This window comes from Phoxinus phoxinus (assembly GCF_949152265.1).
Source record: "Phoxinus phoxinus genome assembly, chromosome: 3".
NCBI lineage: Eukaryota > Metazoa > Chordata > Actinopteri > Cypriniformes > Leuciscidae > Phoxinus > Phoxinus phoxinus.
Genome location: NC_136878.1, coordinates 42,828,619 through 42,846,439, shown reverse-complemented (window position 1 = coordinate 42,846,439; position 17,821 = coordinate 42,828,619). Strand labels below are relative to the sequence as shown.

At 35.4% G+C, this 17,821-nt stretch overlaps 1 protein-coding gene across 2 annotated transcripts; it reads left to right on the top strand.

Annotated features, from left to right (window-relative positions):
* The first annotated feature begins 5,017 nt into the window (after positions 1–5,017).
* Positions 5,018–16,834, top strand: kat5b (K(lysine) acetyltransferase 5b). 2 transcript variants are annotated; one of them, XM_079606351.1, is made up of 15 exons: positions 5,028–5,069; positions 5,178–5,244; positions 5,834–5,902; positions 6,407–6,543; positions 6,712–6,780; positions 9,205–9,378; positions 9,512–9,583; positions 10,086–10,148; positions 10,481–10,729; positions 11,635–11,724; positions 12,402–12,542; positions 12,672–12,765; positions 12,952–13,111; positions 14,254–14,335; positions 14,483–16,834. In XM_079606351.1, exons 1-15 carry the CDS (start codon positions 5,055–5,057, stop codon positions 14,615–14,617), a joined length of 1,617 nt encoding a protein of 538 aa, XP_079462477.1. In that variant the 5' UTR covers positions 5,028–5,054; the 3' UTR covers positions 14,618–16,834. The 2 variants fall into 2 exon arrangements, with proteins under 2 accessions (XP_079462478.1, XP_079462477.1); XM_079606352.1 differs by lacking the exon at positions 6,712–6,780 and having other exon boundaries at positions 5,018–5,069.
* The last annotated feature ends 987 nt before the right edge of the window (positions 16,835–17,821 follow it).

Below are 17,821 nucleotides of genomic sequence, written 5' to 3'. Positions count from 1 at the left end.
CTTCTATGCCATTAAAAAAGCTATCCAAATTGAAATACCAATCAGAATCTGGCAAACTATTCCAAACAGTTATAGAACCAATTGCATTACATGGCAGTGAAGTCTGCAGCCATCTACTGGTTAAAGTGATTTTTTCCGAAATATGGGCGAAAATCTTACACTGATTTTTTTACATAAAAACCTATATATTAAAAATATATATTTTTACATATATTTATATAAATTTGTGGAGTAAAAATGTCCAAATGTGAAGTAAAAACAGTAATAAACATTAATAAACTATATTCATTAATTAATAAAATTACATTGTAAAAACAAAAAACAAAAAACAATTATTTTGTAACAAAATTACATTTTGTTGCCTGGGGTCTCAAAGACTCCAAACGGCCCGACTGTAAACCACAAACGAAATGCCCACAAGGGTTAAAGTGGTGGAACATAGTTCAGAACAAAGTGCAGCCATACCAGGGCATTGTGTATCAAAAAGTTAAATGAAAATAAATAAATACAAATAAATAGAATGAAGAAAAAATTACATCTATATAAAAAAACAAATAACAAAATGGCAAATAACAAAAATAACAGTGCATACAGATGTCATTTAAAGGGTTAAGTTATGTTTATTCACTAAACAAGACCAATAACCTTGATTTATTAACCTATTAACACAGTATAATCCATTTCCCCATGATTACTACAAGCCATTTGCCCACCGGCAACTATAGTTGCCGCTTGGACTTTTGACTAATACAAAAAACTATAGATCTCTTGTAAGATTTGTTTTGTTTGGATGATTCTAGAGACCTTCATGATTATGTAGATATATATATGTCAACAAACAAAAAATCTTATTATTAACATGAAAATGACCTTTCTTTGGGAGGGTTTGCCTTCGCCATGCTTCCTGGAAGTAGGGGTAGGAAGTTGACAGCCTCATGTGACAGGAAGGAAGTGAATACCTTTTTTCTTCTTCTTGAAATCCTTTACTTGGTTGTTTGCTTGCATGTCATTGAGACATTAAACATGGATAACATCTAGAAAAATACTTACAAAAGGAAATTGACAACTATACACTGCGGCAACTATAGTTGCCGGTGGGCTTTTAAGTATCAATGAAATACTATGGTGTATTGCCAGGCTAATGATCAACTTTGCAGCTCAAGCGTTAAAAAGGATACATTGTGGTGAAACAATTTGGCGCAGGAAACCACAATGCTAGTTTCACAAGCATTGCAAACAGAAGACGATGAAAAAGAGCATCCTGTGCACTAAAATGAATTTTGAATCAAGTATGCTTCAAGGATGGAGACTTAAATATCAATTATATATGGATATTATTCTACAATGGAGAATATATTATAGTAATATTATACAAATATAAAATATGTATTAATTTTCTATGTTTTATATATATTTTATAATATACACCACTTTACTGATATCAATTTGTTACGTCTTTCATCAGAATTATGGGCAAAGAATTGCCTGGTTCTGCATTAGGAATTCAACATTTAAACACGATTGAATGAATTAACTAAAATGTAATCACAACCACAGATTTCATTGTAGGCCTGTTTTCAAAGGTTTAGAGAGAACTGGAGAGGTAATGGACTCCACACACTGCCTTGCCACAAACATCCCAGTAGTGATGGGAGAAACCAAGGCTGCGACTGAAATCGCATAGCCTACTGTCTTGAGTAGGTACTTATTTTAAAGGAACACTCCACCGTTTTTTCATATTAAACTGTTATTCCCTTAACTAAGACGAGTTGATACATTAGCTTAGCCCAGTTCATTCATTAAGATCCAAACAGAGATGAAGTTAGAAGCGACCAAACACCTCCACGTTTTCCCTATTTAAATACAGTTACATGAGTTACACGACCAAGTATGGTGACAAAATAAAATGTGGCACTTTTCTAAGCGGGTAAAATGGATAAATATAATGTATGGCGGAATAGCACTTGGGAGCACTTCGACTTCGCGCAGTAATAATATTATCAGGAGTGATGCTATTCCACCTTACCTTTAAGATCTCGTACACCCCTTCTTGAACTCTCCATTCCTCTTCATTGGGTCTCCTCCACACACCTTCTGCTCGCCTAACCACCATGGGCCATAGGGCCTTTAGCCGTGCTTCTCCTCGGCTTTGGAATTCTCTCCCAGTCAACATCCGTAATTCAGGATCGATAACCCCAAAAAGTCAATCTTAAAACTCAAATATTCAGAATTGCTTATCCTCCATGATTAGTTTGTGCACTTAAATCTTGTACTTTTTTTATTCTATTTATTTTATTTTTTAAGTTGTCATGTTTGTAATGGTTGATCTCCTCTTATTTATTGTTTATTTTATTTTATTTTATTGGCATTGTTATTTGCTGTTATCTCTTCTTTTAATGCTGTTATTGTTGCGGCTACATGGTGACCTTGAGTGATTTGAAGGCGCCTTAACTAAAATGCATTATTAAAGTCGACATGAAATCAAAATTGACCTTATTTACTTTGTTAGCGCATATTACTAGTCTTGTGGTGTTTCAATTAATCCGTGCAAGTTAATACACAGAAAAAAATTGCTTGCCGTGGTCATATTTTATTACTACGGAAGTCAATGGGACCAGTTAACTGTTTTGTTACCGACATTCTTCAAAATATCTTCCTTTGTGTTCAGCAGAAGAAAGACATTCATACAGGTTTGAAACAACTTGAGGGTGAGTACATGATGACACAATTTTCATTTTAAAGTGAACTATCCCTTTAAATACTTTGTATTTATCATGCAGGGCTCCTAGCAACAGTACATGGTACAATCCATTAGTTGATACGTGCTACTTTTCTCTGCGCTGGCTATAATGGACCAATCACAGGTGTTTGTGATCACTGTGTTGAAAATCATTTTGTAAAGATTGTAGGATCCATTTATTTTTTACTTTATTGTCATTTTAAAATCATTTTTAGTCTAAAAGTTTAAACTATGATACATTTCAGCATACAGATGTTTAGACTAAAAAAATAGTCCTTACATATGAATGATAAACTAGACATTCTCTGAGAAGGTCCTCACTGCAGAACATGAAATCCACTGGGAGGAGTTGGATCCAGATCCAACTCCTCCCACTATATATACTTCGCCCCCATGCCTCAGCCCCACCACCAGATGAACCAGCATATCGGTGATCATCATTGTTTGCTCTCATCAATGTAAGTCTACATTTTGATTACTAATATAGTCGAGATAGATTAATAATTTAGTGTGCGTCTTTAAGTAATGATCACACTTAAATATATGTTAAAGTTTTGACAGTGTCCATACTTTTTGATAACACCAAGACATGTTTAACTAGTCCGCTAAACTGGCATCCATTAATGGTAAGTTAGGTCGTTTGTAGCGTTAACGTTAGCACGCACGTGTAGAGGTGGCCTATCTATTTAGCTAAACTAATTAGCTTTGGATAATACTGTTGGTATGTTCATATGTTTATAGCTAGGGTAAGCTAACATGTGGTGTTGTCAGTTAGGTAGCTATCTAGTTAGCCAGGTTAGCCACGCTACCCACTAGCCAGGTTAGGCAAACACTGCACTCCAGGTATGCATTTTAGTTGTTGCCATGGAGTGTTTTACTTTCAATGATGAATTAAAACATTTAAAAAATAATGATCATTGAAATATTTGCTTTCTTTGCTAACCCACAGGATATGGAGGTCGAGGAAGAAAGGGGGAACTTTTTAAAATAATATGTGAAGACACCCACCCAGACTTCTGCAGCGAGTTCTGCCAGATCTGTGCTGACCTGAAAGGATGAATAGTTAATTGTGAATGTCCGGTGGTTTCCCTGTAATGTTTGTGTCATTTCTGCGTGTGCTCCCAATGTGGTTTTCCTTATGTTTTGCCTTCAAAGTTTCCCTACTGTTTTCAAAATGTCTGTTTTACCTAGTGTGTTAATAAACGTTTTTTTCCCTATTTAATTGTGCTGGTAATGAATTGTTCATGCATTTATGTAAGTGAGATGCTCTTATGTTATGTAAATTAAGTCAGATTCCCTTGTGAAGTCATTTATAAGTTTAAAATTAGTGCTGCTATAATTGAGTCACTTACAGTTGCATAATCAATGGAAAAGCACACATATTTTCTACTTGAATTTAAACTTGATTTAATATTACTCAAAAGTAGATGCGCCTACTTATTAATATTATAATATTTGAAATCAAAGTGCATGTGGACTACTGAGAGGGGTAAAAGATCAGCCAATCAAAGAATACATTTCTTTTTAAGATATATTTATTCTTGCATGTAACAAGGAACTCCATGCTTTTCAGGGAAGATGAAATGTAAGAATTTTTAATCAATCTTTTTGTTTTGGATTATTAAACGCTTATTAATTTTTTGGGATAATTAAACGCTTTTTCCAAATGAAAAAAAAAAATCACATTCACACAATGTACAAACTACAATGTTTGTAACTTTTTAAACTTCATTAAATAAGATTTGTTTTCAGCAAGTTTGTTTTTCTGTTAAAAGTCAAATCATCTTCATTTATATAGCGCTTTTAACAGTGTTGTTTCAAAGCAGCTTTACAGAGATAAACTTTATAGGAAATGGAGATGGTTTTGGCTTCATAGCGGTTCTTTAATAAAATTATTTTCCAGCTAAAGTTAGTTTTGATTGATTCGCTTCCGTCGCAACGATCATTTGTTAGGGGCCGCTAAGACGACACCATTCTCTCTACACAGACTTTAAACGCGAACCTGTGAGAAACGCTAGGAACCTGTCGACCAATCAGAATGCAGTGAGAGGAAATCCAACTCCGCCCCTCGGATCTGGATCCAACTCCGCCCATCGGATCTGGATCTAACTCCGCCCCTTGGATCTGGATCCAACTCCGCCCCTTGGATCTTATGTACTGCATTGAGGTGCTACTGGATTCTCTGGATAAACTGTAAAATTTGAATGCAGCTCAGTAGGACAAGCAGTCCGTCAAGCGCCCCCTGGAGCATCAATCCTGCGTTCTCCTCTCACCCACAATTCTGTGCGCCGGAGGTGTTCTGTGATTAAACAAGATGGCGGACTCCTCGGTAAGCATCTCCCAGTCAGTGTGGTTTTATGTATTTTAAGTGATGTTTTAAAACATTTCTCTGTTGCAATTGGTCGCTGTCGTTTATAATGGCATTATGTCCCAATAGGTGGAAATCATTGAAGGATGCCGTCTTCCCGTGCTGCGAAAAAATCAAGAAAATGAAGACGAGTGGCGTAAGTAAGATCCGTACAGAATGTAAACAAAAGACTCGCAGTCCATATTAAACTGTTCTGTCGGTTTATTAAATTAGGTACTGTTATTCTTACCCGACGTTAATCATTTGTTATAAAACGCAATGTGGTGATGGTATTAGCTGATGCTTTACTGTATGTGATATGCAACTGAATGGTGTGTGATTGAAATATTCCAAGATTCACGTGTAAAATACCATTGTTGTGCTATAGTACGTTTTGTTAGAGAGAGGGCAAACGTGTTTTTTGTGGTCTGCTGGTGATGTGAACACATGACATTGTTTAATTCCTTATTATTAAGTTAAAATCTTAATCCAGAAAAAAAAAACAACAAAAAAAAACAGCCTGTGTTTGTAGCTGGTTTCACATAAGTTCAAGCTGCTCCATGCTGGTCTAGATGTTTTTGTAGCTGGACGATCAGCTGATGGGGCCACATAGTTGACATCTAGTCCAAAAGGCAAATTTTCTAACGGGATTCATCTGAAATATAATTTTCCTTGTTTGATATGAGTGGACCCGATTTAAGATTTCAGCTGTTTGAATGCTCCTTTATCCTTTTATTCCTTCATAGCATTGGCTGAAATACTCAGTGTCAAAGACATTCCTGGGAGAAAGCTCTACTATGTCCACTATATTGACTGTGAGTATCAAACATTTACCTGACAATTAGATCAGTTGTACCTGCCTTAAAGGAATAGTTCACTTTAAAATGAAAATTCTGTCATCATATACTCACCCTCATGTTGTTTCAAACCTGTATGAATTTCTTTCCTCTGCTTAGCACAAAGGAAGATATTTAGAAGAATGTCAGTAACCAGACAGTTTCTGGGTCCCATTGACTTCCATAGTATATTTTTTTCCTACTATGGAAGTCAATGGGACCCAGAAACTGTCTGGTTACTGACATTCTTCTAAATATCTTCCTTTGTGTTCAGCAGAGGAAAGAAATCATATAGGTTTGAAACAACATGATATATATGTATATGATGTATGAGAGTATATGATGACAGAATTTTCATTTTAAAGTGAACTATCCCTTTAAGAATACAATTATATTTTCATATTACGATTCTATTTGATGCAAGATTTGTTCAGCCTTTTTTTGCTAACGGCAAAGAAAATATATATATTTTTTGGGGGCAAGTTAACAAGCGACTGGATGAATGGGTGACTCCAGACCGGTTGGACTTGAAGAAGCTCCAGTTTCCCAAAAAGGAGGCGAAGACCCCTACGAAGAACACCCTGCCGGGGTCTCGCCCCAGTTCTCCAGAGAGAGATGTGGTAAGAACGTCATTTCAAATCTGCCTACGATGTTAGGACTTCTGAGATGAAATGTGACAAGCCCCCACCTCAGTGATTGACCTTCATTTTGAAACATTGTGTCACAAGCAGTTGTTTACGTGCCATGTAATCCTTTACCATCCTCTCTTCCTTTCTGTTCAAATTCAGAGGAAGAGTCTAGATCTCAACGTTCAGTCTGCTTCAGCTCCATCAAGAGGCAAAACCCTCCCCACACCGGTACAGACAAACCCGCCCATTTACACTAATACAATTCAATCTGTCAAGCAAGAGCTTATAATCAATGGGCTGAATTTTGTTCAAAAAAGCTCATATCACATTTTCCAAAAAGTGTGAGGGATGCAATTTTTGCCTCAACTCAATTTACATTGCCGATTATCAAGCAGCTAGAACATTATGTAATGATAATGTTACCACTATTAAAAGATTTTCGTTCCCAAAAATTTCTGTCATCAGTTACCCTCATGTTGTTCCAAACTTTCTTCTGTGGAACACAATAGAAGGGTGTGTGTGTGTGTGTGTCCCAGTCCCATCCATACAATGAAAGTCAGTGATGTTTATTGTTGTTCTGGATCTTACTAACTTTTTCTATAAGGACAAAACTCTTCAAATAGTTTTCTTCAAAATATCTTCCACAGATGGAAGTATTACAGGTTTAGAACAACATGAGAGTGTAAACGATGACAGAATTTTCATTTCGGGGTGATCTGTCATTTTAATAAGATCATATTTCCACCGTTTCCATGCCATGCAGTTCTATATGTAAGATATAGTATCTGTTTCAATTCATAGTATCTGTTGTAGAGTTGTTGTTGTTTTTCCCTTCCTGAAGAAAATCTATTCAGTGTTGTTTTCCAAAATGTATGGACAAAAACAATTATATTGTGAAATATTATTACAATTTAAAATTACATTTCTAATTTAATGTATTTTAAAATGTTATTTATTCCGGTGATGCAAAGCTGAATTTACAGCATCATTACTCCAGTCTTCAATGTCACATGATCCTTCAGAAATTATTCTAATATGCTGATTTGTTGTTGATTTCTTATTAATGATTAATAATATATGTCTTTATATATATATTTGTCATTTATTATAAAAGTATTTGTATATTTAAAAATAATTGTACTGTAACTTTTGATCCATTTTATGTGTCCTTACTGAATAAAAGTGGTTTCTTTTTCTTTTGTTATTTGGTTAAAAAATATTAAGCAGCAAAAAAAAAAAAAAATTCAACATTGGTAATAAGAATATTTCTTGAGCACCAAAACACTGAACAGGATATTATAATATTTTACAAAATATAATGTGATACTAAAGACTGGAGTAATGATGCTGGAAAAATTTGCTTTGTCATCACAGGAATACAATTTTAAATTGTAATGATATTTAACTGTTACTGTTTATACAACATTTGATCAAATTCTTGCAGCCTTGGTGAGCATAAGATGCTTCTTTGAACAATAGTAAAAAAAAAAAACTTACATTCTAATTTAGTGAATACGGTATGAAAGCATTTACCATATATATTCTCATCACTTTTAACAAAAAACTTAATTAAATTTAAGTTTTAACTTGTAGTGAATATGAAAGCATTTTCCATTTATATCATATGTTCTCATCACGCATTACCAGCATACTCATTACTTCCTGTAATCTCTATTTTAGAACATGAGGTAAGTGACTGGAATTTACTCACATCAGCCATTAGTTGTGATTATTGTTATTCATACTTAGGTTTACGTACTTGAACAAACCTTTAAACCCAAGTATAAATAACAGTTGGTGAAAAAAATCCTACCTTCTAGAAAAAGTTCTTGAAGAACAAATAATGTGCATCAGGTGTGTCTTGCTCTTTTATGCTTTGAATGAATTTAAGAAGCCACTGTAAACTTTGTTACTTATTATTTTGTGATATTACAATGCTATAGCTTATTTTGTTGTAAATCCAACAGCCTGACAATGTCACTGCTAAATACCTGTACATATTGTGGTATTCCTCCATGTTTTTTCACTGACACGCCTCCAACTCGGAAATATATTAGAAGATATTTAATTTAAAATAAAATGTAGTGTTCCATTCTTTGACAACCATATTAACATTGACTGTGCTATCTAGAGAGCCTGCTGACAATTCTGGAGTTTCGGTCAAGTACATGCTATTTTTGTTGTGTATTAAACATACAATATGCTTCAAATGGTTATTCATATGTAAATATGAATTACTGCAGACGACAAGACAAGGCGATGGAAAAAACTAATGAAGAATACCAGTCACAGCAGCAATCGTTCTCACCTCGGCAATGTTTAAAGTTTATGGCCAACTTGAAAACTCAAAATTGTCAGATTTTTCCGGTTAGTAAATATGACTTGAGAGGGCATTAATGTGCAAATTCTGACTAGGAGACTCGTATTTACGATAATTCCGATAGCACTTGAAGGCAGCATAAATGTGTGAGATAAGAGACATGCAAATGTGCAGAGTGGCGGGGGTTTCCAGGAACAGAGTTGAAAACCGCTGATCTAGAACAACCTAGTGCTTCTTAGCTAACATATATAGAAATGGTGTTATTTTAAGAATTTTGTGTTTTCTTTTCTTTTCAGAGAATAAGTGATTTGTCTTTCTGATTGCTCTTTCAGAAGAGAAAAGCAGAATCTGTGTCTTTGGCAACACAAGTTACAGCAGCGATTCCAGTGCCTTCACTCCCCAGCTCTGCAGAGGCAAATCAGGCCTCGGTCTATCCAGCCATGAGGGACTCCTCCTTCAGCATTAAATCCAGAGAAGAACACGAGCCGCTCACCTCTCTCACCACGGTAAAAAAAGAAGAATCAAATCTGTTAGTTTAATCTGTCACAATAAGAGTTAAATAGCTGTGATTTAATTATCAGAAAACAAAGAACATGTTGAGAGCTTATTCATTTTGACTTTACTTTTTTCTTTTTGAAGAATGGAACAACACGTCGTCTTATTCCTTCTCAGCCAGGGAGAAAAAGGAAAAATTGTGGAGGAACGGATGAGGTAGTACCGGCAACTTGATTTACAGATGTTTTTTTACCACATGATGCACATTTTTTAATCTCTAGTAAATCTTAAAATGGCTGAATCCCAGGTTTTGATTATCACTCATTTTTAATACATTCTTACAAATATCACACATTTTATTGTTATTTGCCTAGAAGTTGCTAGCATAAAGTTATCATATCTTGTTGGTTAGCATGAATCTGGGTGTGTGTATCTATAAGTAAATATAAAGTGATCTAAAAAACGTTGAATGTGAGGTTTTGGTTCCTTTTTCTTTCTTCATACTTGGGTTTTAAAACGCTACATTTCTGGACTGTTAAAAGAAAATTAAAACATGATACCGCAAGTCCCATCGTCTCTTAATCCCTAAATATATCAAATGTTTTGTCTACCCTACTCATAATTGTCTATTTTTTTGTTGTTGTTGCTATCACCTGTTTTCCTGCACTCTCAAGTAAAATGTCCCAAAGCTTTGCCTCCACTTGTGTTTTTCTGTTAGATGGTAAAGGTGTTCCAGAATAACAACCCTCGCTGCTCCACCGTCTATTTGCCACCAGGAGAGGTCCGGCTCCTTTACTTCCCATTGCCTTGATTGTGTGTCTGTTAAAGTGGAGGCATTTAGGAGAGGCTTTTTAGAGAAAAGTATGAAACTCAAACTATAGAAATTTAGCTAAAAAGCCATTGGATCTCATAAATGCAAGAGTCAGTCGTACTTAGGCTATGGAAGATAATAGTATTACTTTTCCTTTTTCAGTTAATTGGGTAATAATAAATGAGTAATTCCTGATATTTACAGTGATGGCAAGATTTCCCTAGAGATATGATAAAGTTCAGAGTTCTGCTTTTGTCATTGACTGCTGTTAGATGCTGTCTAACTCTACTCTCTGCTCTCAGGATTCGCAGGACAGTTCTGATGGTATCCCCTCTGCCCCTCGCATGACTGGTAGTTTGGTGTCGGACCGCAGTCACGATGACATCGTAACGCGGATGAAGAACATAGACTGTATTGAGCTGGGCCGGCACAGGCTAAAGCCGTGGTACTTTTCTCCATACCCACAGGAGCTCACCACCCTCCCCATCCTCTACCTTTGTGAATTTTGTCTTAAGTACCTCAAGAGCCTCAAGTGTCTCCAGAGGCATCTGGTAAGAACTTAAGGACGGTAGTTCGACTGCTTTAGATACAATGTCAAACCCTCTTACGGCATTATGGGAGTCTCAGTAAAAACAAAACACACACTACTGTTCAAAACTTTTTTTTCAGCAAGAACAATTAAATTGATCTGAAGTGATATTCTATGTTACAAAAGATGCTGCTATTTTAAACTATATTCATCAAATAATCTTGAAAAAAAAAATATCACAGTTTCCACAAAAACTGCTATTTTTAATTTAATAATATTTCACAATATTAGTTTTCTTTTTAAAAACTATTTTTGATCAAATAAATGCAGTCTTGCTGAGAAGAGACTTAAACTGAAGTGTATCTTTGTGTGTATATATATAACTTTTGTTTTGATGGTTTAATGCAAGGAATATTACACATGAGTGTCATTACGTAGGGAAAAAACACAAGGCATATAGTAATTTGCTAATTTGGTTCTAAGGTAATGACATAACAGTCACAACAGATGTTTTATATTTGAATTGCTTGTGTCCTTTATTTGTGCAGGTCAAACTATTCTTACAGTTCAATTTGTCAAGCTGTACTTACATCTGGCGATGTTCTTACATTATTTAGCTGATTACATTACAGGTATTATAATTAAATTCAGTCTAATGAGATGTTTCAATCACAGTTAATCAAAACCCAATATTTCATATATATATATATATATATATATATATATATATATATATATATATATATATAATCAGTTAGCCATAATCAGTGTGATTTTTTTTGAAAATGTACCTTATTTCCACTTACACTTCTTTTTTGGGTTGAAAAGCACCCCTGAGCACAGACACTTAAAACAACAAGCTTTAGTGTGCTCTTGGCTTAGGCAACATTCCCACAGATAACTGTCACTTGTCTATAACTATTACAGACTAAATGCAACCTTCGACATCCTCCAGGAAATGAGATCTATCGCAAAGGAACTATATCATTTTTTGAAATAGATGGCAGGAAAAACAAGGTGAGTAACTTGGTCTGTTATAATTTGCTTTGATCTGTGTGTGTGTGTGGTGCGTGAGTGAGTGAATAATCTTAGTGTATTTCTATTTTGTATGGGTGAAAAACTCACCATTTTAACTGAACACAAATGTCAGGGAATAGAAATATATTCATAATTTTGAGACAAGTGCCATTTTGTCTAAAATCGAGGTCATCTGAAATGGCCAAGTCCTGCAAACTGTTTTATGATAGAAATGTTAAAAGACCGACAGTAATATCAAGTGATCCAAACTACTCGACTTTTTGCTCAAATATGGCCGTTTTGAATTGAAAACATGTGATTTGTATAATTTCTAACGGAGTATGACGAGACAAGAAACGTTTTACGTTTTCGGCATGTAAGGCATACAAATAAAGGTACGTGTCCATATTTCAATACAAATTTATGCAAATATTATTTGCGAATGGTTCAAAACTAGAATTAGACCTAGACTTTCCTTCACGGTTCTATTTCTTTATGCTTTCTAAAAAATAGTTGACCCTTTTAAACCAAGACATGGTTACGGCCCTAATATACTGGAGCTAGTATGGTTAAACTAACATGTTGGTTAGAGGGTTAGGGTTGTGAGGCATATGCTTATGGAAATATATTGCTTGATGGCCTTTTAAAATCAGTTTTTTACTTCTTCCATTGCACAGACATATTCCCAAAATTTGTGTTTATTGGCCAAATGCTTCCTGGACCACAAGACCCTGTACTATGACACGGATCCTTTCCTCTTCTATGTTATGACGGAGTATGACTCGAAGGGTTTCCACATAGTCGGCTACTTCTCCAAGGTATACTATAGCTTTGCTTCCATCAATGCACTGATGCTCTAAAGTGTTTTACAGTTTTGGCTAGTCCCCTTTTTGTATGATAGGCTTTCTTTGTGTTTTCATTGGCTTTGTTTTTCCCTCCCATTAAAGGAAAAGGAATCAACAGAAGACTATAATGTAGCCTGCATTTTGACTTTACCACCTTACCAGAGAAGAGGCTATGGCAAACTACTAATCGAGTTTAGTGAGTAATCATACAGTCATGTGTTTTTACTTGGCAACAGAATGTGATCACATAAGGATTTGTTTTTATTATTATTTATGCTTTGAAAGTTATTGCTTGCCATCTCAAAATAATGTGTAGATTGTATAAGCAAACCTTTAAAAAAAGAAAAGAAAAGATGATTTAGTTTTTGTTCGCATCTGTCAGGTTATGAGCTCTCAAAAGTGGAAGGAAAGACAGGAACTCCAGAGAAGCCTCTGTCGGATCTGGGTCTGCTCTCTTATCGCTCTTACTGGTCTCAAACTATTCTGGAGATCCTCATGAACCTCAAATCAGAGAATGGAGAACGGCCACAGATCACCATCAAGTAAGAATCTTCTTCTTTAACCTCACTATCAAAAATCTGAACCAAAAAGTGTATATGGGTCAATTTGACTTGCTCTTTTTTCTTTTCTTAAAAAAAGAAAAGAAATTTACATTATTTTTGGCATTATGACATTAATTTATTGGCAAGTAGCGCACACTCTAGTGTTCTCTCAGACATCTATTTGAGACTCACTGCACTGTGTATTTTACTTAAACAAGTATATAGTCTGTTGCGCTGCATGTTTCAGAGCGTCACTATATTCTTAAATGCGAGTAGCTTATGATATGGTGTTTTAAGAATCTCAGAGCGGTTTACATTAAATGTATCGTACTCCAACTCTGCAAGTGCTGAGAATTTAACATGCATTTTGGAGCATAATGTGCAGTTATGCTTTTTCACCTTTTGCATAATTTCCAACTTTTTTTGTGGACAAATGATTATAACATAGATTTGTAATGAGAAGTGGATGTAAATTGAGCATAGACACTCTTGCAGGTGAAGAAATTCAGTTGTAAGTATTGTAATTTTACTAATTAAAGTAGTAATGATAATATACTTATGAAATATAATTTTTACAATGCAGTTGTATTATAATAGTAATATACAGTATTTCTGTCTTAATATAATAATAATGTTGTGAGGAATCTCAGACTGGAGAGATTCAGTTGATAGAAAATTTTATTAAATATTAATATTTTTCAAGATATTGTACAAAAGTTCAGTATTGACACCCCACCTCTAATTATCATTACTGTAAGGATAAAAAAAATATTTTAATTTTTTATATATTAAATTGTAAGTGTATGTACATGATAATATTAGCTGTACTGCCTTTAGTTTATGCAGATTTTAATAAAAAACAAAGTGTCTTGACCTGATGATTCCCATGATTGTTCTTACAATAACGAGAATCTAATGATGAACTTGTTTAATGTGTTTAATTCTCAGTGTATTACAATGCGAAACACAACTTTATGCAAAATAATTTACTTTTCCTTTGATTTGGGGGTCAGATACAACCCAGAAAGTTCTTCCAGAGATTTACCACATCCATTATAATGGCTCAGTAAAAAAAAATAAGCTTGTAATGAAATTTGTATGGCTGGTTGTTTTGTTTTTAACATTGTTTGTAATTCTCTCAGTGAAATCAGTGAGATTACCAGTGTCAAGAAAGAGGATGTTATCTCAACACTTCAATACCTCAACCTCATCAATTATTATAAGGTAAGCGATGGCTTGGGGTGTGTACTTCAGATTTCCCATCAAGCCTAATTTGATGTAGTATGTTAATATATCATTACAATTGGTGGCTTTCTAATTTTTGCTTAAAAGTTGAGTGTGGTTTGTTGAGCTTGATGGATCTCTTTGCAGGGTCAGTATATCCTCACCCTGTCAGAGGACATAGTGGAAGGTCATGAGCGGGCCATGCAGAAGCGTCACCTCCGTATCGACTCCAAATGTTTGCATTTCACTCCTAAAGACTGGAGCAAAAGGGGCAAGTGGTAAAGACTGTAGGAGGACTGCTAACACGTCACATCCCGCTCACAGAGGAATTCAATTCAAGAGACTGTAGCTGTTCCACAAACAGACTTGAACTGAAAATGTATCTGTACAAGAAGACAAAAACAGTTTCATATCGTTAAAGGCACATTATGCAGTTTTCCGTTTTTGTCAAACAGCGACCCCTAGAGTTGCTGTGGAGTACTTGTATTTAACGTTACTGTCGTAAATACCACTCACGCAGAGCCGTCTCTGCACTCACGGCCCGATCCCCTCCCCCTGTGATGCTCATTCTTATCCTATTTGTGTTTATCAAGTGGACGGTTGAGCGTGTGACAGACAGTTACATGAGTTCGACTGGGGAATAAAGTGCAAGTTGTGAGAGGCCAATCGCCTCCGTGAGTCTATCTGGCCTCTGTAATAACTTCATCTGTGAGCTATCCATATTTTTCCCTCCTGACACCACGCGTTACAAATCGTCGGACATCGAACAAGCACAGATAGACTCCGAAGATGTCTACTAGTCCATCAACATGAACGCCAGGTCAGCATCGCTGTTGCATCCATTGCTGCTTTTTAGCTCTCGCCAACGAGTGAAAGCCTGACCGAGCGAGACTCTTGTCCGGTTTCTCGTTTTCTTTTCCTTGACTCTTCTTTATCGACTCTGCCATGATTCACGTCTGAAATGCGTGCTAGTGTCTTCCATAGAGGCTACTTCATATGTTGCTGATGTATGTGACGTCGTGCCGTAAAGCAAGTCGTGATTCTCGCAAGATTTTTCGGGCCGCCACCTCTCAAACTTGCATTGCTGGTTTCGGGATGATTCGCCGTACTACGAGTTTGTTTACCATCTAAATGATTTTGAAGCTGTTATATATATTAAGGTACAATTCTTACATAGTGTGCCTTTCAACATTCCACTGTCCACATCTGCATGTTATGTGACTGACTTTTGCACATTTTTATATTCTGTGATATTCACGTTAGTCTGTTATTTGTCTGTATGTGAGAATGGAAAACTGTATTCAATAGATCCTCTTAGATGCCTATATTTATGATCTGTGCCATGTTTTATTACTCTGACCAACAACAGTATTCTACACACAGTTATCAGTGCTCTGTAAAGTGGCATGACCGTGTTCATTTTCATTGACTTCCGTGATATAAGCGACAGAAACCATTGGTGACATGATGTAGGCTTTCCCAGCTATGTGATAAAGTTAAACGAAACTTTGTAAATAAGCAGCGATTTTCATGAGCAACTATAAATGGCAGTGCAGACATATGATCCATCTCGTGTGTCAAGACAGAGATGTGAATCAGTTGGTGTGTATAATGTTAAATTAAGGATACTCGCCGCTTTTTTGTTGTTGAAGAAATGGCTTCTCTCTTGTTTTCACTCTTGTAATCAAACTGAGTTCTTTCCCGAGTACATCAGACAGTCTTCCAGCCTGAATGCTCTTGGATCCATATAGCCCTCGACTTGCTCTTTGGCAGCATATAGATGGGCGCAGTGGCAAAGAGCACACACTGTGTCTTCTTGTGTTATGTTTTATGCACTGATTCCATTTTAAATATTCTTTTTCTCCAGAAAGTCTTCTAGAAAGATTCGATTTCAACAACATGGGAATCTGTTAATGGCTTAAATGTGATTAGGCAACTAATAGTGGAAACACCTACTAGCCACTGTCACATGCAGTAATGCCTGTGAATGACATTTATGGATGTCATTCCATGTTGTTGACATGTTTTTCCGCTAAAGCATGGATCAGAGAGATAGGGTTATTTAAATGGAATCTGTACATATAAGATATAAAAAAGATCAACTATTTGTGGGCTTTGGCATTGTGGCTATGAATATGCGGCCACAGAGACGTTTCCTATAAACTACTGTAAATTTGGTTGTGTTGAGTAGCCTTTATTTAATATAACTACTACATCTGCTTACTCTTGGTCTCGGTCTTGCTGACACATGAAATTCGCTGCTTGTTTGCATAAAGTTGAACTTTTGTCAGCTCTGCTTTGCTGGTCACTATATCCTGTCTCCAATGGTCACTGTTGCTCGTGTCGCTGGAAGTCGGCAGCTCTCCTTTGAAAATGAATCCAATCACACTTTATTGCGTGTCACTGGTGGAGTGAACTGGGCTTGAACGGTGCTTTAAAATGTCATTGTGTCTGTACATAATACACTACACTTCAAATAAATGTCTTTTCTACACCGGTATGGTGTGTGTCTAGGATCAAATGCGCATGGATGTGTTTGGATACCCGCACATTTCTTACTTATTTTTTTTTTTTACTGAATGTAAATGTTTTACTGCACAAAATTGTTTTAATTTAGGTAAATATATATATATATATATATATATATATATATATATATATATATATATATATATATATATTTTAATCTTGTGTATTGTTAGAAATAGTAGCTTGAAAGTATTTATCTGAAGTAATTTTCTGGCATTTTAAAATTTCTTACACTCATTGTTTCTTCTTTAGCCTAAGCTAGCTTACCGAACCTGCTTACTTTATAAATCTAATATTGCCTGTGATATTTTGGTAAGAAAGTGCAATAATTCAATATAATAAAATAAAAAAAAAATATAATATTTACCCACAAAATAGATCCACACCCCTTGCAGAATCTGAAAATGTTAATAATTGTAACAAAATAAGAGGGATTTATTTAGTACTGTCCTGAATAAGATATTTTACATAAGATGTTTACATATAGTCCACAAGACAAAAACAATAGCTGAATTTATAAAACTTACCCCGTTCAAAAGTTTATGTATGATTCTTAGTACTGTGTCTTTACCTGGATGATCCACGGTGGTTGTTCTTGAGTCCCTTGTTTGTTCTTAGCAGTTAAACTGCCCAATGTTCTTCAGAAAAATCCTCCAGGTCCCGAAAATTATTTGGTTTTCCGGCATCTTTTGCATATTTGAACCCTTTAGCAGTGACTGTGTGATTTTGAGATTCATCTTATCACACCGAGGACAATTGAGGGACTCAAACACAACTGTTAAAAAAAGATTCACTGATTCTAAAAAGATTCACAAAAAATATTTGGACATTTTCATCCTGTTCAAAAGTTTTCACCCCCCAGCTCTTAATGCATCATGTTTCCATTTGGAGCATCAGTGAATTAACCTTTTTTTTTTAATAGTTGTGTTTGAGTCCCTCAATTGTCCTCAGGGGATT